Source organism: Notamacropus eugenii, chromosome 3 (genome assembly GCF_028372415.1).
Source record: "Notamacropus eugenii isolate mMacEug1 chromosome 3, mMacEug1.pri_v2, whole genome shotgun sequence".
Taxonomy (NCBI): Eukaryota; Metazoa; Chordata; class Mammalia; order Diprotodontia; family Macropodidae; genus Notamacropus; species Notamacropus eugenii.
The window spans coordinates 215,852,953-215,879,255 of NC_092874.1; the positions used below are offsets into that span (position 1 = coordinate 215,852,953).

Consider the following 26,303-nt stretch of genomic DNA (forward strand, 5'->3'; position numbering starts at 1 on the left):
GTTATAAGATTGTTAACTAAGTTATTTAGGGTTACTGTTTTAATGCTAAAATCCCAAATTGTTAATTGATTACTGTGTATGAAAGGGAGGGGCACCAGCACAGAGAAGGCCCCACAGACTCCACCCTGGGTCCTTAAGGCTGGAAGTCTGGAAGTATTACTAAGGCAGCAGCAGAGCACTGGGCTCCAAACCTGGCTCTTATTGCTAGCAAAATTCATTTCTAGTGATTGGGTTTTAGGACAAATTTAAAATTTAAAATGTGAGTCCTGCTAAATTTTGATTAATGAAACTTGCCATCTGGGACAATAACCAATTATGTTCTAAGCTCAATAACCCACCATCTGGGGAAGCTGCTATTAGCTACTCAGAGAGAATGTGATCCTTACAGGTAGAGGTTTGCCTCAAGAAAAGAATGTGTGAAAAGGACAATCCTGGCCTCAGCCTGGGACGAGGTCCTTCTGGTTCAGTTTCCCTATTGTGTTCCTTTGAAAAGGAATGTTTTCCCACCTGACTATTCCTGAGTCTGGCTATAAGGTGAATATGACACTACATGTGGAAGGCAGTGATCTAATCATATCTTTGCCTTTCCTTTTTTTTTTTTTTATGGCATGCTTCTGTAATCAAAGCAAGTCAAAAATTATGTGAACCTAATGCAAACATATGATATCTTGCTGTTTTCAAACAAATAATTGGATAAATTGGTACTCTTGTATAGTCTTGTGAAAGATAAAATCCCCAGCATAGAACATTCTTTCAAAATATAATGAGATTAGACAAAAGAGAAATTTATGAAATAAAGGTACAAACACAATGTTGAATCATTATCCCATAGACTACAGTAATTTAGTAATTATTAATTAGTAATTATTAATAATAGTAATAATTATTAATTAATTTATTAATTATAATTTATCATAGTTAAAGTTAACTATAATAAAGGTGTATTTGTATGGAATAAGATCCTTACATGTTTCAAAATGATGTAAGAGCAATTGGATATTAATACAATTGACTGAATTAATTACTGAAACGAAATCAGAGACATCATCAGTTTGGGAAGAACTGTAGTGTAAATTGAGGTTTGTTTGGGGCGGGGTAACCTGTGGAATACTTTTGCATTGATGGAAAAGTTAAATGTTTCTGTTTTGATTTGAATTCATTCCATGACCTAAATGTAAGCTCAAGTTAGTGTTTGAACTTATCATATATGTATCTCATTCTTTCAGAATGAGTATGATTAGAAAAGGATATAGAAGCTTGGGAAACAGACACAAATCTATTAGGGCAATAACATGATCTGAATGGTAAATTTGATTTTATGCTGTTATTTAATCAGGAACTAGAACAAGTAAGGAAATGTATGCAAGCTACTTAAGGTTCACTTTAAAGATGTTCCTCAGCCAATGTGAAATTATAGTGAGATCTGAAACTGACTATTGGAATTTGCTATTCAAGATTTTATGGAACTGTTAAATGTTATTCTGAGTTTGACTCTTGGATACCAAGAAAGGCTGTCTGAGCCACTGATCCATGATGTTAGTGAGGTGATCTCATGGGAAGGTTGGGAGAATGGCTTTTCCTCCTGAACTGAGGTAGGATTCTCCTGACTCAATTTACCCCACTGACATGTGGCAGACTTTAAGCCTGGCTCAATGCCAGTTGACAGTCTGCACAACTTCTGCCTGGATTTGACGTGAAGTTAGGGAAATGTTGTTCCCTTGCTTTAGTTATGTTCTTACTCTCTTAATGGTAAATTCTTATAATCAAAAGTTTTGTAAGCATAATACCAGATCTATTAAATAATACATTGGTATGGGAGCATCAAAAGTTACTACAGTAAGATTGAGTTATTAGGCTTAGGATTTTAGCCTAAACCACTATTTAGTTACTGTATACTGGTTATACATACTGTTACTAGTATACATACATATACACATATATATGAACATATACATACGTATATATACACATATATGTGCACACACATATGTATATTATATATTCACACACATACACACATGTGCATATGCATATATTATATATGTATATGTACATATATACATATTTATGAATATATACATATATACGTATACATACATATATCCACACAAAAAATATATATACACATAGAGATACATAAATATACACATATATACATACATACATATATATATATTCCTGTATAAGTTAAGATCCTTTAAGTCTTAGTAATAGTATGGAGACAATTAGGTGAAGGGCTTGTGAAATCAGCATGTTATTTCTTGTCTCAGTTAATGTTAAAAGAAGAATGGTTTGTGGTCTATCTTATGAATGCCTTAAAAAAAGCATAACATGACTAGAAGTTGGAATTGTTTTATGACTCGGTATGTACTGTGTTAAAAGTGAGTACTTAATGTATTTGTGTATGTACTGGAGCCTGTTATTAATTCCCTAGTGAAATCTCATCCTCCTGATGGGAGAATGAATAGTAGATTAATGTAAAATGTAAAAACTGGGTTCTAATGTGAATTTCTTAAACATGATAATTGACCAAAATTTCAATTTTGATTTTGTAAAAATGATAAAGGTATAAGGCTTAGGAATGGTAATTTAAAATTTTACCATGGTAAGTTTCATAGGAGAATGGACATAAAAAAAGATTTCTAAAGGAAGACAAAGGGAAGATGATGAGATATGCTGAAGATGGCTTGAACGAGCATCCAGACCAGAAAACTGCATTAGATGATATTCCCCACCCTGAACTGCTGTATGAGATGAAACTTCTAAATGGATGATTCATTGATTTACCTTTCTTTTGGGTCTCTGTAACTGTTTAATAAAGGGGACTGCCCCCTTGTAATTTGCCAATGCATCAATCAACTTCTTCCCCTTCCCATACCACATTTACTTAAAGGAGAGATAGATGATTAGATTTAGGTGTGGAAACAAACATTTTGATAAAAAAACAAAGGGGGGATTTGTGGGAAACAAAAGAAGGAATTCTGTTTCCACAGGATTAAAACTTCTCCCAGCTTTGAGAGATGGAAGTGATTGGTTCTATTCAGAGTTGTGACCTAGCTTCTTATCAGGTAAAAGTTCAGAAGCTTGCATGCATGCTTAATAAGCTGTTTGAAGGGGAACCTCTAGGAGAGGAGAACATGAAGAGAGGTGGTCAAGAGGCTGCATCTAGCCAAGGGAGAGCAAGGCAGGAAATTCAAACTGGGAACATCGTAAAAAGGCTTGTGCATTGGTCTGAACAGATGTAGCAGTCCATTAGGAATTACCCCTTCATTCAGGGGGAATGAATGTAAAAATTAATAAAAGCTTTTCTGATTTCACAAGAAGTTTTGTTCTTTGTTTAAAGTGAGCATGTTTTTCACAAAAAGATCTGGGAAAATTTTATAGTGAACTTTTCATAATGAAGGACAAGGGAGCCAGTTACTTGAAGTTTTACGTGGTAGTCCTTAATTCTAGTTCCTTCCCTCTGTTCATTATTTCCAATTTATCTTGTATATATGGCTTGTTTGTACATAATTGTTTATATTTTGTCTTCCCAATTAAATTGAGCTTCTTGAGAGCAAGAACTCTATGTTACCTTTGTATCTCCAGGGATACAAAGTACCTGGCACATAGTAGGCACTTAGTAAAAAATTTATTGACAGGATATCATGAATAAAATCCTGAGAGACTGAGTTCTGGGTATTAAAAATCAATTTATTAATTAAGCCGGTCCATAATCAATAAGTTGATTGTCAGTGGTCTTTCTCAGTGACCAGAGACAAAAATGTAGTGTCTTGTGTCACCTCAAATCTCCATGTTTCTCCTGATAGAGACTTCCTCTGATCAGTGGATATTACTGAAGAGGTGGGCTAAGGGCTCTAAATGCCTTTTGATTACAAGGTCACAAGAGATTACAAGGTCTCAATAGCTTTTGACCAACTCAGTTTAGTTTCTGTTTTAATGGCAAACAGAAAGGGCCAGCATCTTCCTTGTGGGAGGCACGGATGACATTTCCTGAGCTAGACTGGACTGAGTAGGTTTTCTCAGTAAACTAGTGTAAGAGATGGTCTTTTGAACAGAGAAGGGAATATTATAAAATATTAATCATCAAATGATACAACACTGAAATTAATTTTCTTCACTGACAGAAATTATACTAAAGTGAACAGAGACTACCCATTTTATTAAACTCAGGAGATCCTAATGGAGGTGATTTTTAAGGATTTGCAACAAATTTTAAATTATTTTAAATCACACAGACTTTTAATCAATCATTCAATAAAGGGTAGAGCAGAAAAGAACCAAACAATTCATTCAGCATATTAGTTTTTCTATAGCTTCTCTCATATGTCGGGATCACACTCTAATATGATGAACAAATCCCAGGATTGGCTCTGCAAAATTTGGATTTGGTCGTAAGGCTGACCCCAAGGACATAGAAGACCACCCCTGAATAACTCACTATTTCATTTAATGATGCAGAACTCTTTCTTGCCAATTACTTGACTGGGACTCAGAGCTCTTTTTGCCTTTACTTTTCAGTCGGATCTGGCTTTTACCAGGACAATAAAGTTCCAGACCCGGCTCCTACACTTTGCATTTTTCTCTGGGAGGATGCAGGGATTTTTTCACAAGTTCCCCCCCCCCCCCCCCAGCGGTCTCTCTGGAGAGCTGCTTGTTAAATTTTCCCCGCGAGCATTTACGATTCTAAATGGCCACACCCAAATCGCCACTGGATCCAAGGTTCTGTGGGTCGCCTTAACTTAAGCAAGGGCTGGAGGAAATGTTAATGAGGTCAATTACACTTCCCAGGGTTTCGCGAGTATCTTCACTACCTCCCCGCCCCCTCTCTACGGGTCGTGGCCGTATTTAGCGGAATACCTTTCGGGTCTTTAGATAAGAGGAAAGGAGTTACCACTCTAGTCACTATGGGCACTGTTGAAGCCCAGAGATGCAGTGCTGTTTCTCCCTCTCCTCTTTTCTAACTCCTAGGGTCAGGCACGACAACCGGGGCAGCAGCGCCGCTCCCATAAGACGAACCCAGGACGGGCCCCACTCGGAATCTGGCCTGCGGGCGATGAATGAAGACACTGTGGTTGGATGGAGGGCAGGGGACGTCTTCTCCCGCAGCTCGCGCTCCCCTCCTAGCGGGAAGCTCTGTTCCGTACAACAAGATGGCGGCTTCCTGTCTGCGTGGTACGCACCCCTGGGAGGAGGAGGGAGGGAGAAGCGGAGAGCGCTGCCGTAAAGGAAGGCGGCTCTTCCTTTCGTTCCCCTCCAAGCCCCGCCCCCGGCCCTCACGGCTGTCGCAAACCGGTGAATGGAGAGGGAGTTGGGGGAGCGGGGGGAGGGAGGAAAGAAGGGGATTAGCAAGTCAGCGCGGCACTGCTAGGAGTTTGTGGTGTGGCGGCGGCCGGAGCCGGGAGCCAGAAGCTGGGCCTCAGGTGGACCGGACAAAGCGGGGAGGAGGCAGGAGGTTATTAAAGCGAAGTGGCCGGCGCCTCCGCTCCCCAGGCCTGCGGACAAGGTGGCGGTGGAGCCCTCGCTTCCTCAGCCAGGAAGATGGACCCCAACCGGATCATCCAGGCGCTGAAAGGCACCATCGATCCCAAACTGCGGATCGCGGCGGAGAATGAGCTTAACCAGGTGAGGACGGGGCCCCAGGCCCTGCGGGCCCGCCTGAGGCGCCCCCCGTTCTCGTCAGTGGGCGAGACCTGCTGGTACATCGCCCCCCTCCCGCCCGGCCCGGCCTTCGGGGGTGCCCCCTTCCCAGTGCTCGGGGAGGGCGGGTGCTGATGCACCTGTCCGGCCGCCCTGGGCTGTCTTCCCTCCGCCCCTCCCGCCGCCTGGCTTGTCTTTTCCAGTCTGTAGGTCCAAACCCCCAAGTGTTCAGCAGCTGCAGTTTGTGCCCAGCCCACTCCTCCAGCCCGGGAGTGTGGGTGGAGAAAGGGAACCCAAACCCGAGTCCCGCTTGTGGGCTCCAGGCCCTGCCCTTCCTGGGCTTGTTAGGGACAGCCTTGCCCACTTACCCCCTGCTTCTTTGGGCTAGGATGTCTGCGATTAACTGAGTTTTGTTTGAACCTTGAGAAATGTTCCAGGGGCAGGAAAGGATTTTTTTTCCCCAACGGGGTTGCCTATTAAGGGAGTATTGGGGTTGATCCAAGTAATCAGATTTGTTTGATGGAGTTCCATGTAGATTTCTAATATATTCCTTCCATGGACTTCTTTCAGTAGTTTGTATTCTGTACTCCACAAGAGTTTATTGCTTGTCCTGAATGGCCTTGGCCATTTCCCAAAGAAGGATTTAAATTCTGAGTTACCTTTCCTCAAAATTTCTTAGATTACCAGTTTCACTCCAATTGTGTTTTTCTCATCACCTTCTAGATGCCTCTCAAAGATAACTGTACCAAATCTTCCTAGTCTCCTTTGCTTGATTGTTATTTATGCTGACCCAGGCTGTCCCCCCAATCCTCTGTACTGGGCCTTCTCTTTTTCCTTCCTATACTCCCATGAATTCAATTATCTCTATGCAGATGAGTCTCAGGTGTATTTATCCTACCCTACTCTACCCGCTTTCCTGACCTCCACTTCTGATCACCAACTGCCTTATGGAACTGGATGTCTTGTAGACATATTAAGCTCAACACATTCAAAATTGAACCCATTTTTTCCCTCCTCAGACCTTCCCCTTTAAAAAACTTCCCTATTTCTGTTGAGGCATCTTCATCTTCCTGATCACCAAAGCTCATAACACCAGTGTCATCCTCAAATCCTTACTCAGTCTAACTTTGTTCGCCCTCAAACCAATCTGTGACCAAGTTCTGTCATTTCTACCTTCCTAACATCTCTCTTCTACCCCAGGCCACATCTTCTGTCCTCTCATATTATCCTGGAATTTTGCAATAACCTGTTGATTTGCCTCTCTTCCTTAAGTCTCCCCATTCCAGTCCATTTTCCAATCAGTCATCAAATTGACATTCCTAAAGGTCTGACCATGTTATTTACTTATTCAGTAAACACCAGTTGATCTCTTTAATGTCCAGGATCAAATATAAAATCTTCTGTTGCACTTTTAAAGCTCCTCATAACTTGGTCCTCCCATCTTTCCAGTCTTCTTACACCTTACATCCCAACTTACTACTTACTTACTTCCTATATTTTACTACTTCCTTACACCTACTTCTGTGAATCAGTGACACTGGCCTCCTTACTGTCTTTTGACTTTGGGCATTTTCTCTGACTGTTGTCCCTCATGCCAGTATTTCTTTTGCTTCTTTGTATCCTGCCTTCTCTCCAATCTCAGCTAAAATTTCACCTTCTGCAAAGAAGACTTTCAACATTCTTCTTAATGTTAGTGCCTTCTCTCAGGTTATCTCAAATTTATTCTCTATATTGTCTTGTTTGTTGTAGTTTGACTTCATTCTTGAAGAACACCAATAACATCATGAGAGTGATTTCTTGGCTTTGCACGTGGGTTGGATTTAAGTGAGGCAGGGCTGTGCAAAGTTGACACTCAGCTCTCCTCCCGAGGCATCTAAGTTCAGTGGTCAGACAGAAGTCAAGGGCCTGGGACACAGTGGATGACCTTGGCCTTTCTTAATTAAGGGCTTTCCCAGGCTTCAGTTTTTCTGAGGCTACCCATTCCATGACTAAGGGCTAGGTAAGAATTGAGACAAAAGGTGGCCTAATTTAGCATCACCAAAATATCTGACTGGGGAAGACCTGCAAAATTTCTGTCCCGAACAAAAAACTATAGTTGTTTACACTCGTTCTAAGCCTTTAGAACCTAAACAGTGAGTCATTGAGTCTTGGGCTGGGGGCTTAGGCCTCAAACCATTTGGTGAGTTAGGGAGGTCTATCCCAAGCATGCAAAGACTTCCCCCAGTGACTGTCTGTTGTAATTTGTTCAGCCTTATGGTGACTAAAAGTAGGTGGTGTGGTGTGGAGTGCTTAGAGCTTGATCAGACATCAAAGATACCCAGGTCATCCACTTCATCCTCGCTTTTGTCTTCACACTGAACTTCAATGACTCTTGGACTACTTTGTGCATCTCTGACTCCCTTAAATGCAATTCACAGGCAAGACATCATCCTGATGATGTCACTGAAGCAATGACAAACAACAATTATTCAATGAAATTCATTGATTTGGACTTAAAGTATTAGTTAAGGCAGTCCCTTTGAAACAATACACTTTGGACTCTGGATTCCTTTAAAACCAATTTTTTTAAAAGCATGTTTTGTCAAATCTATATTTCAAGAAATCATAAATGACAACTGCACGGGACAAAAAGTAAGTTGTTCCAGCTTTTAGAAAAAAATCTATCCCCTAAGCTCCAAAATATGTTAAAAAAAATGTAAGCAACCAAAAATTATATTCCTGTGGACAGAACACCTGTATGTAAGGATGTGGTGCCCCAAGTGGAAAGAAGGGCCACATGTGGCAAGAAGTTGTAGTTGTGTCTGGCTGCAAGGGAGGCAGACATCTCTAGTAGCCTCATTGTCCCTCATCCTTCTCCAAGAGAGACTTTCTCTCCTGCCAGGTGTTTTGTTTTGTTTTTTTTCAGAGCTATTTCTAGGGGTTTGCAAGCCCTCGGTTCTTGGAAGCTGGAATGATTCAAGGAAAGGTGTGGATGCTGCTCACCTGGCCTGTGACACAAATAGCTATTGTTGTGTACTGAGCTGGGAACTTGATTCAGGAAGATTTGAATTAGAATACAATTTCAGACACATACTGTGCAAGTCACTTAAGCTCTCTGTGTCTCATCTGTGAAAATAGAAAAAATAATAGCACCTACCTCACAGTCGAGTTGCTGTGAGGATATTGAATTAGTTAACATATAAAACACTTTGCAAGCCTTAAAGCACTATATGTTAGCTAGTAGTAGTAGTAGTAGTAGTAGTGGTAGTAGTGGTAGTAGTTGGCATTTTGTAAATGCTCGTTGACTGACTTTTATGTGACAGAGTATTTCATTCTAAAAAAGGATTGTGAATTGTAGGAATATATCTCCAGAGTGTAAACTTCAGTACTTGCAAGGATCTGTGCTTTCTGGTTCCGCATTGCAACTTATCCCTGCCTTCCATCCTGTGCTAATATTGTTCATCTTCTCCCATAAAAAAGTGTTAAGTTTTAGACTCAGAGGACCTTGGTTTGAATCTTTTCTCTTCTTATTACTACAGAGGTGACCTTGGTCTAATTGCTTAATATCTCTAGACTTCTTTCTATGAGAATATGAACCCTTCAAGGGCAGGGACTGTATTTTTTGCTTATATTTTATATACTTAGTGTTTATCATAGTACCTGGATAGTAAGTGCTGAATTAATGCTGGATTCCTGCATTCTTCCTAAGCACTGGTGATACAAATAGAAAAGTAAGCTAGTTCTCTGCTCTCAAGTAGTTCACATTTTAATAGGGATATATAGGATGTATAGGAGGTTTCAACTGCAAGTCATGTGGAAAGACTTAAGGGTCTTTAGGGTTCTGGGGCTAAGCAGATAGTAATGTATCTTCTTTGATACCATTTCCATTTATGACATTGTATAAGTTTTTTATTTTGAGCCACTTAACAGTGCTGAGGCCTTTGGTGGAAAGAACTTTTTTTAAAGTCAAAGAAGCTGTGGTGCTGCAGCATGTTCAGAGATAATCACCAGGTTGAATCTACTAAAGGGTTCTTCTGGACTGTGGACGCAAGGGCAGGTCTACAAGCAAAGCCAGGGGTCTTAGGGTAGTGTAGTACTGCTTTCCTGGGGCTCTTGGGCTTAATTGCCTGTTGGCAGTTGGTTAGTGGTTGTTGTTAATGGTGGCAGGGATGTCAGGTTCCTTCTCTGCAAGGGTTGCTACCCGTATAGATGGGGCTAAGAGAGCCAAGCTGAACACTGGACTGGTAGCCTAGGGAGTACGGCTATTTCCAGGGCTCTTGGACTCAGATTCCTGGGCTGATTCTACTTGGGTCTGAGACGGGTTGATATTTCAGCTGAGTCTTAAAGGAAGCCAAAGATCTTTAGGAGTTAGAAGATGAGAAAGAACATTTTAGGCATGGGAATAGCCAATGCAAAGTCACAGACAGATTTTCTGATGTTTATAAAAATTTGAGTGCTCTTTGAATCTTTTTCTATTTTCACCACATTTATAGAGTTTTTCTCTCAAATCAATTCCCTTTTGAATATTTGGAGTTGTTCTCTGAACAAACCCTTTATCACCCTAATTAAATTTATAGGATTTCTAATGCTTAAAAAGTCTTGATTGATATTTGAATTCTTTTCCATACACTGTTCTCATTAATAGGATTTCTGCAATTGTGCATCTTCTGATGACTAGTGATATGTACTTTCTAATCAAACAATCACACTGATCATATTTATGGGCTTTCTTGATAACCCTTGGAAAGTGAAGCATTATGCACTAAAAGCAGCTAGTCGACCAGTATGCCTAGATTTTAGAGTACGTGGAAGAGAGTAAGACTGTAAGGAAACTAGATATATAGGAAGGGACTAGGCTAATGAAGTTTTAAATACCAAAGGACTTCATATTTGATCTTGGAGGTAATAATGATAACCTGGAGTTTTTTGAGTTAGGAGAATGAGATAGACCTACTGTTAAAACATCATTTTGTTATCTCTGTGAAGGATAGTCCAGGTTAAGGGTGATGTGGGGCTGAACTAATATGATTGGAAAAGTGGACAAAAGGGAACTTATATAAGAAAGAGATGTTGAGAGAAAGAAATTCCAGGATTTGACACCATTTGGATTTGTGGGATGATCGTGGTGTGTTGAAGTTCAGAAGAGGGATGAGTTTGGGATGGAAAGATAATGAATTCCATTTTGGACATTTTTAGCATTTGAGATACCTTTAAGACATCTAGTTAGATACATATAACAGGCAGTTGGTCCTGCAGGACTGGTGCTGAGGAGAGAGAATAGGACTGGATAAATAGAAGCATCACCTGCATAGAGATGATAATTAATTCCATGGAAGCCTATGTTATTATCAAGTGAGAGATTATAGAGAAGAGAACTGATATAGAAGGGGATGCTTAATACAGAATCTTGTGGGGGGGCGGCGACACCCAAAGGTAGTGGTTATGATATGGTTGAAGAGCAAGGAAGAGAATAAGGAGAGTTCAGTCAGACAGGAAGAAATAAGCCAAGAGAGAGCAAGCCATGAAGACTCAAAGAAGAGAATATCCAGGAGGAAAAAGTGATCAGTGATGTAATGCTGCAGAAAGGTCAAGAAGGATGAGGATTGAGAAGAGGCCATTAGATTTGGGTGATAGCAGTTTCAGTTGATTGTTGAGGTGGGAAGCCAGATTTCAGTGGGTAAGCAGGGAGGAAGTGAATGCACCAAGTCTTTTTCAAGGAGTTTAGCTGAAAAGAGTAGGAGAGATAAGATGATAGCATTTAGGAATGGCATGATTTAGCAAGGTTTTTTTTTTCTTTCTATTTCTGAGAAATATTAGGGCATGTTTATAGGAAGTAGAGAAGAAACCAACAGATATGGAGAAGGTGGAGATTAGAGAGAGTGTTTATATGGTGGGGCAGTGAGTGGAGAAGATGCAAAGGATGGGCTCAAGGGTACACCAAGGTGTTCACTTTGGTAAGCAAAAGGACTACCTTATCATTAGAGCCTGGAAAGGAGGAGTTGGTAAACTATCAGAAGGCCGTGAAAAGAGAATGAGGGGAGAAGTTCTTACTGAGTGGCCTCCATTGTTTTGTTGACATATGAGCAAAGCCTGGCAAGAGAGACCACATGGGACTTTTGAAGAGAGAAGAGATTTAGAACAGCTGCTGTGGTTAGTGTGATAGGAAATCAAAGGGGAAGAGCAGCGGATTGCCTCTCTGCCCTGAAAGCCTGGTTCAGATTAGCCAGCTTAAGTTTGTAGTGGACTCAGGCATCATGATTTCATGATTTCATTTAGCACGTTCAGCAGCATGTAAATGAGTGGGAGTAATCCAGAGTTAGATTTTGGCCAGACATGGTAAATAATAGAATAAAGAGATAAAGGTTTCAAGAGTAAAGAATAATGTGGAATTGAACTGATTTACTATCCTGTCAAAAATTAGAAGGGAGAAGATAGCCAGGGCAGGTTAGAACTATCCCTGTGGCCTGGGATAGTTCTTTTTTTTAAATTAAAAAAAAAATTAAGACAAACACTAAAACTCATATATAATAAAAAAAGAAACATTATAAACTTAAATATAAAATAAGAAAAAACATGTGCACAGCAGAATGTAGGAGAGGATTAAGAATATATAACAATAACTTTACATTTCAAGAAAGCATATATATTAAATACTGTGTGTTATGTTGAAAGCTGTCCATCTTTCCGTCTTTGTAGTTTTCTTTTTTTCACTGCTGTATAAGTTTTACTTTGTTCTTTTTCCCCCTTCCCACCTTCTCCCCACCCCAAGGCTACAATTAAGTGTGGATATACATATTTTTAAGTTGTCTGTCCTGGATCTTTTTTCCAGGTCAGTTGTTTGTGCAGTGAGATATCGCACATTTCATTCCTTTGGTTTTGTTTTATAATTTCTTGCTTTTTCATAAAGTCATTAGCTTTCATCTGCTCCATTTTAATCTTTAAGGAGTTATTTTCTTCAGTGAGCTTTTGGACCTCCTTTTCCATCTGGCCAATTCTGCTTTTTAGGGCATTCTTCGTTGGCTTTTTGAATCTCTTTTGTCATTTGGGTTAGTCTATTTTTTTACAGTGTTATTTTCTTGAGCATTTTTTGAGTCTCCTTTAGCAAGCAATTGACTCATTTTTCATAATTTTCTTGCATCACTCATTTCTCTTCCCAATTTTTGCTCTACTTCTCTTACTTGATTTTCAAAATCCTTTTTGAGCTCTTCCAAAGCCTGAGACCAATTCATTTTTTTCTTGGAGGTTTTAGATGGAGGAACTTTTGACTTTCTTGTCTTCTTCTGTTTGGATGTTTTGGTCTTCCTTGTCACCAATGTAAGATTCTAAAGTCTGATTCTTTTTTCAGTTTTTGCTCATTTCTCCACCCATTTATTTGACTTTTGAGCTATTTGTCAAGGTAGATCTCTGCTTCCAGTGGGGTTGGGGGGTGCACTGTCAGCTGTTTGATCCCCAGCAATCTCTGGGTATTGAACGCCAGAAACAGTCACTCTCTCTGCCCCTGCTGCTGCTGTGGCTGCCATTGGTTCCTCTGCCTTCCCTCTCCACTGCCCTGGGGCTGGGACCAAACCACTCCACTCTCTCACACTGGTCCCACAGGCTTTTTCCACTGACCTTCCAATTTGACCTAAAGTCTGGAAACTGCTACAGGTGCGAGAGATTCACTCTCCCCAAGGCCTGCTCAAGTCTTGTCTGTGCTGGCGCGTTCCATGCTGGACTGTGCTTTACTCCCAGTGTGGCGTGATAGACACTTTCTGGCGACCTTCCAGGCTGTCTTGGGCTGGAGATTTGCTTCACCACATCATTCTGTAGGTTCTGCAGCTCCAGAATTTGTTTAGTGCAATTTTTTACAGGTATTTGGCTGGGCTTGGGGGCAGTGCTCTAGAAAGTGAGTGTTGTTACTCCTCCATCTTGGCTCCACCCTCCAGCCATTTCTCTTGATGGCCATCCTCTTTATTTCCAGTTCTTTGGTGCAATAGAAAGTGCTGCTTTTTGTACATATGGGTCATTTTCCTTTCTTTGACTTCTTGGGTCAAATAATGTTTATTAGTGGCTTCATTGGGTCAAAAGGTACAAACAATTTAGCTTGCCAGAATGGTTGGAACTATTTGGAGTTCCACCACCAGTGTGTTAGTATGCTTGTCTTCCTATATACTCCTTCCAACAATTGTCATTTTTCTTTAGTGTTATCTCCATCAATTTGATGGACATGAGGTAGAACTTTGGAGTTGCTTTACTTTGCATTTCTAGTTGTGATTTGAAATGCTTTCCATGTATCTTTTGGTGGAAGTTCTTGTCTGATTTTGTAGGGTTATTGAGTTCATTTGTTTCTGATTCTTCTTTTTTTTTTATATAGTTTCGTTTATTTATTTTTAGATTTTGACCTTCATTTCCACAAAATTGTGAGTTCCAATTTTTCTTTCCATAACACCTTGCATTCTGATTACCCCTTCCCTCAATGTGCCCTCTCTTCTATCACATCCCACCCTTCCCTTATCCCCATCTTCTCTCTTTTCTCAAAGGGCGAGATATATTTCTTTACTCCATTACCTGTATTTCCTAAACTTTGAGTTCCAACTTCTCTCCCTTCTTCCCTCCCCACTCATCCCCACTAAGAAGGCAAGCAATTCAATATATGTGTAGTTTTGCAAAAGACTTCCACAGTAGTTATGTTATGAAAGACTAACTATATTTCCCTTCATCCTGTCCTGCCCCCTATTTATTCTGTTCTCTCATTTGACCTTGTCCCTTCCCCAAAGTGTTTATTTCTAGTTGCTCCCTTCTCCCATTTGCCCTCCCTTCTGTCATCGCCCTCACCCCACTTGTCCCTTTCTCCCCTACTTTCCTGTAGTGTAAGATAGATTTTCATACCAAATTGAGTGAGCATGTTATTCTCTCCTTAAGCCAAATGTGATGAGAGTAAGCTTCACTTTTCCCCTCTCACCTCCTCCCCTTTCTCCTCCATTGAAAAAGATTTTTCTTATCTCTTTTATGAGTTATAGTTTGCCCCATTCCATTTCTCCCTTTGTCCTCCCAATATATTTCTCTGTCACCCCTTAATTTTATTTTTTATAGATATCATTCCTTCTATTTCAGTTCAACCTGTGCTCTCTGTCTATATGTATGTGTGTGTGTGTGTGTGTGTGTGTGTATGTGTATGTGTATGTGTATATAATCCCTCCACCTACCCAAATACTGAGAAAAGTCTCAAGAGTTACGTATATTATCTTTCCATGTAGGAATGTAAACAGTTCAGCTTTAGAAAGTCCTTTATGATTTCTGTTTCCTGTTTACCTTTTCATGCTTCTCTTGATTCTTGTGTTTGAAAGTCAAATTTTCTCTTCAGTTCTGGTCTTTTCATCAAGAATGCTTAAAAGTCCTCTATATCATTGAATGACCATTTTTTTCCCCTGAAGTATTACATACTCAGTTTTGCTGGGTGGGTGATTCTTGGCTTTATGCTCAATGCTTCAACAGTGGAACAATGGACGCCTGCTGCGGCCTGTCTGCCAGGGCCTCCTGAAGCCCAGCCTCCGCCTGCTGCCTTGAGCTGGGGTCAGGGGTGGACTCTGCTCCCTTTTAGCTCAGGTAGAAGAAGCCCTCTCACTGACCTTTGGCACCTGTGGGTTGAGGGATCTGTGAATTGCTGCTGCTTCGGAGGATTTTGTCCCTGAAACCTGGCCCAGTCCTGCTCCTCCCAGAGTTGCATGGCTGAGACTGGGCTGGGTTCCACTCCACATCTGGTGCGACAGACTATTCCTGTCAGCCCTCTAGGTCATCCTAGGCCCGAAATCTCCTCCACTCCGTCCCTCTGTGGCTTCTGCTGCTCTAGAACTTGTTGAGAGTTGTTCTTTACAGGTATTTTATGGGCTGTGGGGGAAGAGCTAAAGTATGTACATCTTTCTACTTTGCCATCTTGGCTCCATCCGCTGACTCCTGATTCTAGTTTTTCTAGTCTGTTCCATTGTTCTGGGGCAGAATAGGTGGCACAGTGGATAAAGTACCTGGCCTGTAGTCAAGATGACTCATCTTTCTGAGTTCCAATCTAGCCTTAGACATTAGCTAATTGAGTAACACTGGGCAAGTCAGTTAACCCTTTTTGCCTCAGTTTCCTCATTTGTAAAATGAGCTGGAGAAGGAAATGGGAAATCACTCCAGTATCTTTGTGTAGAAAATCCTAAATGGAATCAGGAAGAGTCTGACACACCTGAAATGATTGAACAATAACAGCAAAATCTGTTGTTCTACTTTTCTGTTACTTAACTAGTATTAAAGAATTTTGATAATTACTGCTTTGAAATGTAATTCAGGGTTTACTTTTTCTCTTTATGATTTCCCATGAGATTCTTCAGGTAAATTTTGTTCTTTTTTCCCCCCTAATTCTATGAAGTACACGTTTCCCTTTGGTAATTTGAAGGTAAAAGGCAAAATCTGTAAGTTAATTTAGTATCATATTTATCGCATAGGTATAACAAAATCATGAGCAATGAATATCCCTCCCATTGTCGTTATTTCTATAAAGATTTTTCATAGATTTTCCTAAATCTTTAGTCTTGGCAGATTGTCTCTCAGGTATTCTATACATTTTTGAAGTTATTTTGCATGGGATTTCCCTTTGTATTGTTTCTTTAAGGATTTTGTTTTCGCTAGTCATCAGAAATGCTGATGATTTTTTTTTTCTGACTACCTTACTGAAAGTAAGTTTTCAGTTAGTTTCTTTACTAGTTCTTTAGTATTTTCTAAGCAAATCATCATCTTTGCTTGTGTGCTTTCTTTTGTCATAGCTATCCATAGCATATGTTGAATTATGTTTAACAGTAATGGTGAGAATGAACATATTTATTGGAAAAACTACTGTTATCTCCACTTAAAATTATGCTAGCTTTTAGATGTATTCTGTCTTGTTAAAATAGTCATTTGCCCATGCTTTTTTAGGTTTTTTAATATTAATGAATGTTGGATTTTATTAGGGTTTTTCTGCATCAATTGCATCATATTGCTTTTGTTTTTTAATATGATTATTTTTTTAATGTAGAACCACCCTTTTGCATGCCTAGTATATAGTAATTTTTTCGATATATTTCTTCATGTCTTCCTATTTGGTTTTGATTAAAAAATTTTATATCAGTGTTCATTGGTGATGAGAAAAAGCATGATATAATGAATAGAAAGTTACCCCTGAGGTGGGAGGCTTTTAGTTGAAGTCCCATCTCTGATACTTTCTGGGTTTGTGGCTTTGGTTAAATTACTTAACCTCTCATTGATTGAGACAGTTATAAGTTGTAGAATATTTGTTACTCTGCATTGGTAGAGGGAATTGCCTCACTAGTTGATTCCCTTTTACAGTGTAATTGCTTTTCCTAGATGTGGCTATGTCATGATAAAAATCTGTGATAAAGAGAAACAAAGATCTAAGCATGATCAGCTTAATTAGGATGGCTAGCAAATCCCAATAAACTGGATCCCAAACTTGTCCGTAGGTTGTATGTGACAGAGCAGCTCTTTTGTAGCATTTACACAGTAACTATACAGCTACATTTCACTCCTGATTGATTGACGCTATTGTACATCAGTTCCTCACCAGGGGGACCAGTATCCCCTAACATTCTTTGGAAAGTTCCTTGGTGGGCAAAAATCTTGGTAAATATCCTATCACTAAATTGATTTATAGCCTCCCATAGTTAGCAGAAGCTCACAGATTGGAATTTTTGTGGTTGGATTTAGCACATGGAAATAGGGAATTTAAACCTTACAAATTTTACATATAGCACCTATACAGTCAAGTTTGAATTTGATTCATAAATAATGATTCTGCTTAGGTACACTGGTTAGATATAATTTTCAATTAATAATCAAGGAACATCAATTTTCAAATTTTACAATAGTCAACTGAAGTTACAGGCTTAAGGGAGCTAAAATTCACTTGGGGGGGGCCAGTCAATACATAATGGATTAATCAATAGTGATTTAGAATGTTTTTTCATATAACTACAAATAGCTTTAATTATTTTGTCTGAAAGTACCCTATTTATAATCTTTTTACCATTTTATCAATTGGGGAATGACTCTTAGTTTCAGTGTTTGACTCATTTGTCCATATGTTTGAGAAATGAGGCATTTATCAGAGAAACTTGCTGTAAACTTTTTTTCACAGTTAAGATTACTCATTGTGTGTTTCGCTCCATCTTATTTTCCTCCTGTTTATCCTACTCTACTCTCTCTCCCCCTTTACCCTGCCATCCACAAAAAACGTTTTGCTTCTTACTACTGCCCTTCCTAATCTGCCCTGTCTTCAGCCCCACCCCTTTCCCTTATCACCTTCTCCTCTGATTTTCCTGTAGTGTAAGATAGATTTCTATATTCAGCTGAGTGTGTATGTTGTTCCATCTTTGAGCCATAAGAGTAAGGTTCAAGCCCTGACCTCTTCTCCCAGATCCCCTTGCAAACAGCCTTCATCTTCCCCTTCCACTGTAAAAGCTCTTTAAAATCTCTTTTATGTGAGGTAATATACTCCATTCTACCTCTCCCTTCTCCCCTTTTTCTAGTACATTCCTCTTTCACACCTTAATTTTATCTTTTAGATATTTTATATTCAACTTGCACATTTGCCCTCTGTCTATGTATATTTCTTCAAACTTCCCTAATAATGATAAAATTCTTAGGAGTTGTATCATCTTCCGATGCAGGCATGTAAATAGTTTAACCTTATTGAATCCCTTATGATTTCTCCTTTCTGTTTACCTTTTAATGCTTCTCTTGAGTCTTGTATTTAAAAATCAGATTTTCTATTCAATTCTGGTCTTTTCATCAGGAATGCTTGAATTCCTCTGTTTCATCGAATGTCCATCTTCACACCTGAGGGATTATGCTCAGTTTTGCTGGGTAGGTGATTCTTGATTGTAATCCTAACTCATTTTCCTTCCAGAAGCTCATATTCCAAGTCCCCTGATCCTTTAATGTAGAAGCTGCTAAGTCTTGTGTTATTCTGACTGTGGCTCCATGATATTTGAATTGTTTCTTTATGACTGCTTGAAGCATTTTCTCCTTGACCTAGGAATTCTATAATATGGCTATAATAATCTTCTGAGTTTTCATTTTGGGATCTTTTTCAGAAGGTGACTGGTGGATTCTTTCAATTTCTAGTTTGCCCAGTGTCTAGGCTCTTTTTTTGATCATGACTTTCAGGTTTTTCTAGTAATTTAAAAATTCTCTTTCTTCAATCTATTCTACAGGTTAGTTGTTTTTCCAATGAGATATTTCACATTTTCTCTTTTTTATTCTTTTGATTTTGTTATATTGTTTCTTGATGTTTCATGTTATCATTAGCTTCAACTTGTATAAATTTAATTTTTAAGGAATTATTTTCTTCAGTGAGCTTTTCTATCTCTTTTTCCATTGGGCCAGTTCTCCTTCTTAAGGAATTCTTTTCTTCAGTGGATTTTTGTGCTTCTTTTACTATTTGGTCTATTCTGTTTTTTAATGTATTTTCTTCAGTATTTTTTGTGCCTCCTTTAGCAAGCTGTTGACTCTTTTTTCATGATTTTCTTTCTTTCTTTGCTAAAAATTTTAATACTGTTTTATTTTTTCCAATCATATATAAAGACAGTCTTTAGCATTAATTTTTACAAAATTTTGAATTCCAAATCTTTCTTTCACCCTCTTTCCCCTTTCTTCTTCCTAAAATGGTAAGCAGTTTGATAGAGGTTATACATGTGCAATCCTGTAAAACACATTTCCGTATTAGTCATATTGTGGAAGAAAAAATAGACCAAACAGAAAAAAACCCAAAGGAAATAATGCCTTCTGAGTACATCATTTCTTTCTCTGCATGTGTGTAGCATTTTCCAGCATGAGTCCTTTGGAATTATTTTTGATCATTGTGTTGCTGAAAGGAACCAAGTCTTTCATGGTTGATCATCACATAATGTTGCTGTTACTGTGTACAGTGTTCTGGTTCAAATCTCCTGTTCATCATGTCTTATACCACGATAGTATTCCATTGCATTCATGTACCACACCTTATTCAGGTATTCCACAATTGCTGGGCATCCCCTCAGTTTCTAATTTTTTGCCTACTACACACATACACACATACACACCCACACACCCACACACCTCCCAAACTGCTATAAATATTTTTATAATGTGGGTCTTTTTCCCTTTTTTTGTGATCTCTTTGGGATAAAGACCTAGTAATAGTATTGCTGGATCAAAGGTATATGCACAGTTTGTGCTTTGGGCATAGTTCCAATTTGCTGTCCAGAATGACTGGATCAGTTCACAACTCAACCAGCAGTGCATTAGTGTCCTAATTTTCCCACATCCTCTCCATCATTTGTCATTTTCCTTTTTTTTATCATATTAGGTAGTCTAATAGGTGTAAGGTAGTACCTCAGAGTTGTTTTAATTTGCATTTCTCTAATGAAAAATAATTTAGAGCTCTTTTTTATATGAATGCAGATAGCTTTGATTTCTTCATCTGGAAAGTGCTTGTTCATAATCATAGACCATTTTTCATTTGGGGAGTGGCTTGTCTTATAAATTTGACTCACTTCTCTGTACATTTGAGAAATAAGGCCTTTATCAGATACACTTGCTGTTAAAATTGTTTTCTAGCTTTCTGCTTTCCTTTTAATTTTGGTTGCATTGGTTTTGTTTGTTTAAAATTTTTTGACTTACCATAATCAGAATTATCTATTTTACATTTGGTAAGCTCTCTATTTCTTGTTTGGTCATGAATTCTTCCCTTCTCAGTAGATCTGACAGGTAAACTATTCCTTGTTCTCCTAATTTGCTTTATGGTATCACCCTTTATCTCTAAATAAATCATGTACCCATTTTGACCTTATCTTGGTAAGATGTTGGTCTATACTTAGTTTCTGCCATACTGTTTTCCAGTTTTCCCAGGAGTTTTTGTCGAATAGTGACTTCTTATTCCAGAAGCTGTGGTCTTTGGATTTAATGAAACAATAAGTTACTTTGGTTATTTACTACTGTATCTTGTGTACCTATTCCACTGATCCATCACTCTATTTCTTAGTCAGTACCAGATAGTTTTGCTGGTTGCCCCTTTATAATTAGGCCCCTTTTCTTTGCATTCTTTTTTCATTAATTCCCTTGATATTCTTGTCCTTTTTTTGCTATTTTTTTCCAGCTAATAAAATAATTTTTCGGTAGTTTGGTATGACACTGAATAAATAAATTAGACATTTTTATTATATTGGCTTGGCCTACCCATGAGCCCAATGTTGAGATCTGACTTTATTTGTGTGAAAAGTGTTTTGTAATTGTGTTCATACAATTCTTGAGTGTGTCTTGGCAGGTAGAAATGTTTTGTATTCTCTACAGTTATTTTAAGTGGAATTTTTCTATCTCTTGCTGCTGGACTTTGATGGTCATATATAGAAATGCTGATGATTCATATGGGTTTTTTAACACTTTGCAACTTTGTTAAAGTTGTTAATTATTTCAACTATTTTCTTAGTTAATTCTCTAGGATTCTCTATACCATCATATCATCTGCAAACAGTGATAATTTTGGTTCCTCATTGCCTATTCTTATTCTTCCATATCTTTTTCTTCTCTTATTTCTATAGCTAACATTTATAGTAAAATATTTAATAATAGTGGTGATAATGGACATCCTTTTTACCCTGGAACTGTGACCAGGATTCCTGTTTCTATGCTGTAGCAAACTCTGTTGTGCTAGTGCTCCTCTTTGTCCTGGGACTGTTCCAAGTATGGGCTATACAACAGAGTCCTAATCACAGTGTCAGCAAAAGAACCCCTGTAATCTCCTTTGGCCATTTGTCCACTGATTTACCCTCTCTGGGCTGAGAGCTCTGGAAGCTGCTGCTGCTGATTCAGTTGTCCCCAAGGTATGTTGCTGATTTTCTGGGGTATTGCCTGGGCTGGACTGGGCTCTATTCTTACCCTGGTATGACAGACCTTTCTTGCCAACCTTCTAAGTTGCCTTCAGTTGAAAAATTGTTTCACTTCATCCTTTTTTTGGTTTCTGTTGTTCCAGAATTCATTTTGAGGCATTATTTAAAATTGTTTGGATGGGGATTTGGGAGAGCTCAGGTGCATCCCTGCCTTTTCTTTGTCAATATTGACTTTGCCTTGCATTAAATGTTTGTTCATCTATAAATTAATTAAGAGCAGGGCTTTTTCTTTTATAGTTTTTTTTTTAATGGTTTATCTAATATCCTTTTTATGAGATCATGCTCTGGGTATCATATACTTTTAGGTAGTCATCCATTTCCTTAAAATTTCTGGTTTTGTGTATTGTAGGTTTTTATAATTCTTTCATTTCTTTTTATTAATTTCATGTTGGTTTTTTATTTTGGTAAATTGATTTTTCTACTTAAAAATCAGAATAACTAAAGGTTTTCTCAGTCTTTCCAAGGAACATACTTTTAATTCTGTTTTTCCCCCCTCTTATCTATTTCCATCCTAATTTTCAAAATTTCTAATTTTGTACTCATTTTGGACTTTATATTTTGATTATATCGTTGGCATGTTTTCAGAGAAAATTTTTCTTAATTCTGTTTTAGAAGTTACCACTAATTTTTGGTATGTTCTCTCCTACTAATTGTTATCCTTTTTCACATAGTTTTTAATTATGTCAGAAGATTATAGATTTAGAGCTGGCAGGAATCTTAGAGGTAGTACACTTCAAGCCTCATATTTTACAAATAAGACCCAGTGATTTTAAATGATGTTACCAAGATCACACAGATAGGCAAGTAAGAAGGATAGAAACTGAATTCTGGTCCCCTTCCCCCATATCCAGCACTTTTTCTACTGTACCAAATTGCCTCCTTAAGTTTTTCTAAGATTTGTTCTTTAATTCACTTATTATTTAGGATATTAGTAAGTTTCCATTCAGGTCTATATCTTTTGCTTTTATTCCCTGTATACTATAGTATACTATAGTGTGTTAGTATGTTAGTGTATGTTTACTTTTTCTGCATTTTATTTGTATTTGTTGTTATTGTTGTGTTTGTTCTTCATTTTTGACGAGGACCATGACATTTATAATTTCTCTATGAATTAGAACGTTGTTTACTTTAATAAAAGTACACTTGATGCTGACAATTATGTTTTAATTAATCTTTCCATTCTGAAGACATAAATATTTCAGATAGATGTTCTTCAATTGGTTCAGTTCTATGTTTTACATTTAAAATTTTTTCTTATTTTGTCCTGGCCTGAGAGATTGACATTATATCCCCTCATGAATATAGATATTGTATTATATTCATGTCTTTTTGCAGTTTGGTTAGCTTTTTCTTTATGAACATAGAGAATATGTCATTTAGTGTACATATATTTAGGAGACCGTCTAGCACAGCATAAAGTGTACCAGAATTGTAGTCAGAGAGGTGGTTCTGTCACTTACTGTCTGTTAGACCTCAAGTAAGTCAGTGTTTTCTAAGACTCAGTTTCCCCATCTGTCAAATGAGTACATTGGATTAGAAAACTTCAGAGGTTCCTTTCACCTTTTCATCTGTGATCCTATGATCCTATTGGTGTTGATTTATTGCCCATGGTATCTTTAAGCACAAAGTAATATCCCTGTTTATTTCTTTTGAAATTTTAAGAATTTTAATTTTGCTTTGAGTTGTTTGTGAGAACAAATCCCAAAATCTGAAATAGTTTTGAAAAGAATTAGGATGCTTGGTAGAGAGTGAGCTGGAAAGGAGTAGTGGCTCCTCTTATCAGGCCCTGGAAGATTTACGGTATATAAGGTTTAGACAACATTATCTAAATTTAGACAAGTGTTCTCACATAAGAACTACCCCAATTAGTGGTTAAGATATTTTGCCAGAAGGGCAACTTGAAAACAAGGTATATTGAGATGAAAATCAGTAAATATAAACATTCAGTACAATTTGGGCAAAGTGAAAACACAAGGGGAATCTAAAACAAACTTGTGTGGACACACCTAAAACAAATGGACTCTGGGAAGGGAAGGGGGAGAGAAGTTTAAAACTTATGGAAGTGATTGTTGAAAACTGGAAACAAATAAATTCATTATTAACAACCAAAAAAAAAAAACCCCCACCAATAAGTGGACCCAAAATAAGATCTGGGTTTGGTAACACAAATCATAAATATTTTGGTTTGACTTTCCTAGAGAGTTACCGAGGTCAGGGCAATATTCTGGGTTCAAATAATCTCTAGTCCCATAAGGTTAGATTTAAACAGCAAGTTTTAACAGTTAAGTTTTCTGAATAATATGATAAAGCTTTTTCCACATTTCAATAGTATGATTCTACCTGCTGCATTTTAGAATCATCTACTGCCTAATAAAGTTTTATTTTCTTCCTTCATTTTTATTCTTTGTATATTTTTTGGATATAATTCTCTTATGTAGTAAATCATTGGGCCTTGTTTTCTTAACTTCTGTTACTCTAGTTGTCTTTTTTGGGGATTACTTAATATGCTCACATTTAAGGCCAAAGTTTTTGAGTTTGAGTCTTGTTTTGTTTATTTCTCTTAATTTTTATCTCTTTTCTAAGTTAATACTTTGTACCTGAAATTAATCTTGCTTATGCTACTTTGATGTGTCCTTTCTCAGGGGTGGTCCTATTCCTCCTTTCCTTATACCCCCTTTTATTGCTCCAAAGTCACCCTGTTGAGGTTTAGGGTTGGAACTTGAAAGTAGTGACACTCAGATCCTGCCTGAATGAATACAACTTAGGCTTTCTTTCAGCCAAAGGCAAAGTCTATTGGAACACTGATAGAAGGTGGGTGTGATTGTAGAAATCTGCTTATTGGCCAGACTATTAAGGAATCTAAGCATTTGTGTCATTAATGTTAGTGGGCCAGATTGAATCTGAGCACCTTAATGGAGGCCAAGAAAGTCTGTGGGAGGGATCTAGGAGTGGCCATGTAGTCTGGGGTGACTGGTAGGTAACAGAGAAGGTCCAGAAACTCCAGGGACCTGGACCATGTGGCCAAGGGAGACTGGGATCTAGTCTGGGAAGTAGCTGGGGGTGATACCAGTGGTGACAGAATGGAGGACTGGGAATAGACAATTGGGAATAGGCCACAATGAAAGCCTAGTTCAAAGGATTGCTGGAATGGGTAAATGCCTCAGGTGAATGCCAGAGACTTGACCGTGTGAGAAAGTTTAAGACGAGTTGGGGTAGGGGTGTTTCCAGAACCTGTACCTTGTCATTCCCCCCTCAAACAAATGATTTTCATGAAGAAGATAATTTTGGAGCACTGAGGTTATTATGGATTTCTTGCATCCAACTAGACTTTTCCAAAATATGGAATCCCTAGATTCCCAGAATTGTTGATGTATATAGACCAGGATGTGTTTGCTATAACACATACAACCCAGCAGGTGGTCTAAGGCTGTTCTATTATCTAGAGCCACCTTTGCTAGGGAATCCAAGGAATGCTGAATTTCTCAGAGTTCATAAGCTGTTTGATTTGCCAACTGGTGAATGGTCTCTGTATCATTAGAAGAGAATGAGTTCCTTTTATAGGTGACCATACCAGGGAATGAGATACTCAGCTTCTTTTTTATAAGGAGCCAGAGAACATTTCCCCAGAATCTATTCTTTGCCCTTTTAAAATGAGAGACCCTGGGTTGTGTGGCATTGAAAATGGAGAAGGGGGGTGCTAAAAATCTGGGGGTACACACCCCAAAGACCTTGTAAGTTAAGTATTGGGTGGCCAGGACAGTAGTTCTGGGATCTTGCTGTGTGATGACAGCTTCGTTTCACTTCTATAACCCCAGGCTCAAAAACCAAGTGTCATCCTCAACTCCTTACTTTTTCTCAAACTCCCTTCTGCTTCATCCACCAACTTGCTAAAGTTTTGTTGACTCTACTGCCGCCACGTCTCCAAATTACCCCCTTCTCTCTTTTGATGCTGGTGCTACCCTGGTGGCCTTATCATTTCATTCTTGAACTATGGCAGTAACCTTCTGGTTGACCTCCCTGCCTTTAGACTTTCCCCATTTCAGTCTCTCCTCCACTCAGATGTCAAAATTATCTTTCTGAAACACAGGTATGACCACGCCATCTGCTTTATCAGTAAATTTCAGTGGCTCTCTGTCACATCTAGGATCAAATATATGAAGTCCTTTGTTAGGTATTCAAAGCTCTTATGCCTTCCTACCTTTTCAGTCTTGCACTTTCCCTCCAGGTATAGATAGTTCTTTATTTATGTAAATTTGAATTATATAAATACAACTGTATGTAAAGAATTCTGAAAGAAATAAGCATTTCAAAATAATTTGCCTGTGTGTACATTATTGTACACCACTGTTCTCTCTCTTTGCTCCAGCCCCTTGGCTCAGCACTCTGAGCTGTTCTGAGCTGCACGCTGTTCCCCTTACCAAAAACAAACAAAAAAAACCTTAAAAAAAATTCTTCAAGATAAAGCAGCAGAACAGAGTCACAGAGAAACTGCCACTGCTGGTGGATTTTGGGAGCTTGGCCTGAGACCTTTGGCACCTTTTGCCCCACTCTGCCCACTCCTCCATGTTTTCAGCCCCCACTTGTCTCTCTCTTTTTCCCTACCCATCCCTGTCCCTCCCTGCCCTGTTCTTCTTAGTTCTGGCCAGGTCCAGCATGTTCCTCCTGTTGCTTTTGCTTCACTGTCTTTAACCCCCATGTGTCCTTGAACCTTGTGCTGTCCCTGTCCCTCCAGAGATACATAGC

The 26,303-nt window shown here is 38.6% G+C and overlaps 2 protein-coding genes across 5 annotated transcripts in view; both read left to right on the forward strand.

The window, feature by feature from the left end:
- The window catches only part of CAPRIN2 (caprin family member 2), an 81,149-nt gene extending 78,479 nt beyond the window's left edge, over positions 1-2,670 (forward strand). The window contains exon 20 of the transcript XR_011977118.1: positions 2,611-2,670. The gene's annotated coding sequence lies outside the window, so the exon portion shown is untranslated. The remainder of the gene's footprint in view (positions 1-2,610) is intronic.
- A 2,633-nt stretch (positions 2,671-5,303) lies between these two features.
- The window catches only part of IPO8 (importin 8), a 179,114-nt gene continuing 158,114 nt past the window's right edge, over positions 5,304-26,303 (forward strand). For 3 of the 4 annotated variants that reach the window (XR_011977119.1, XM_072654411.1, XM_072654412.1), the window contains exon 1: positions 5,304-5,625. Coding sequence is in view for 2 of the 4 variants with exons in the window: in XM_072654411.1 (XP_072510512.1) it covers positions 5,542-5,625 (84 nt within the window). In the remaining 2 variants the exon portion in view is untranslated. The remainder of the gene's footprint in view (positions 5,626-26,303) is intronic. The other variant, XM_072654413.1, reaches the window with a different exon arrangement.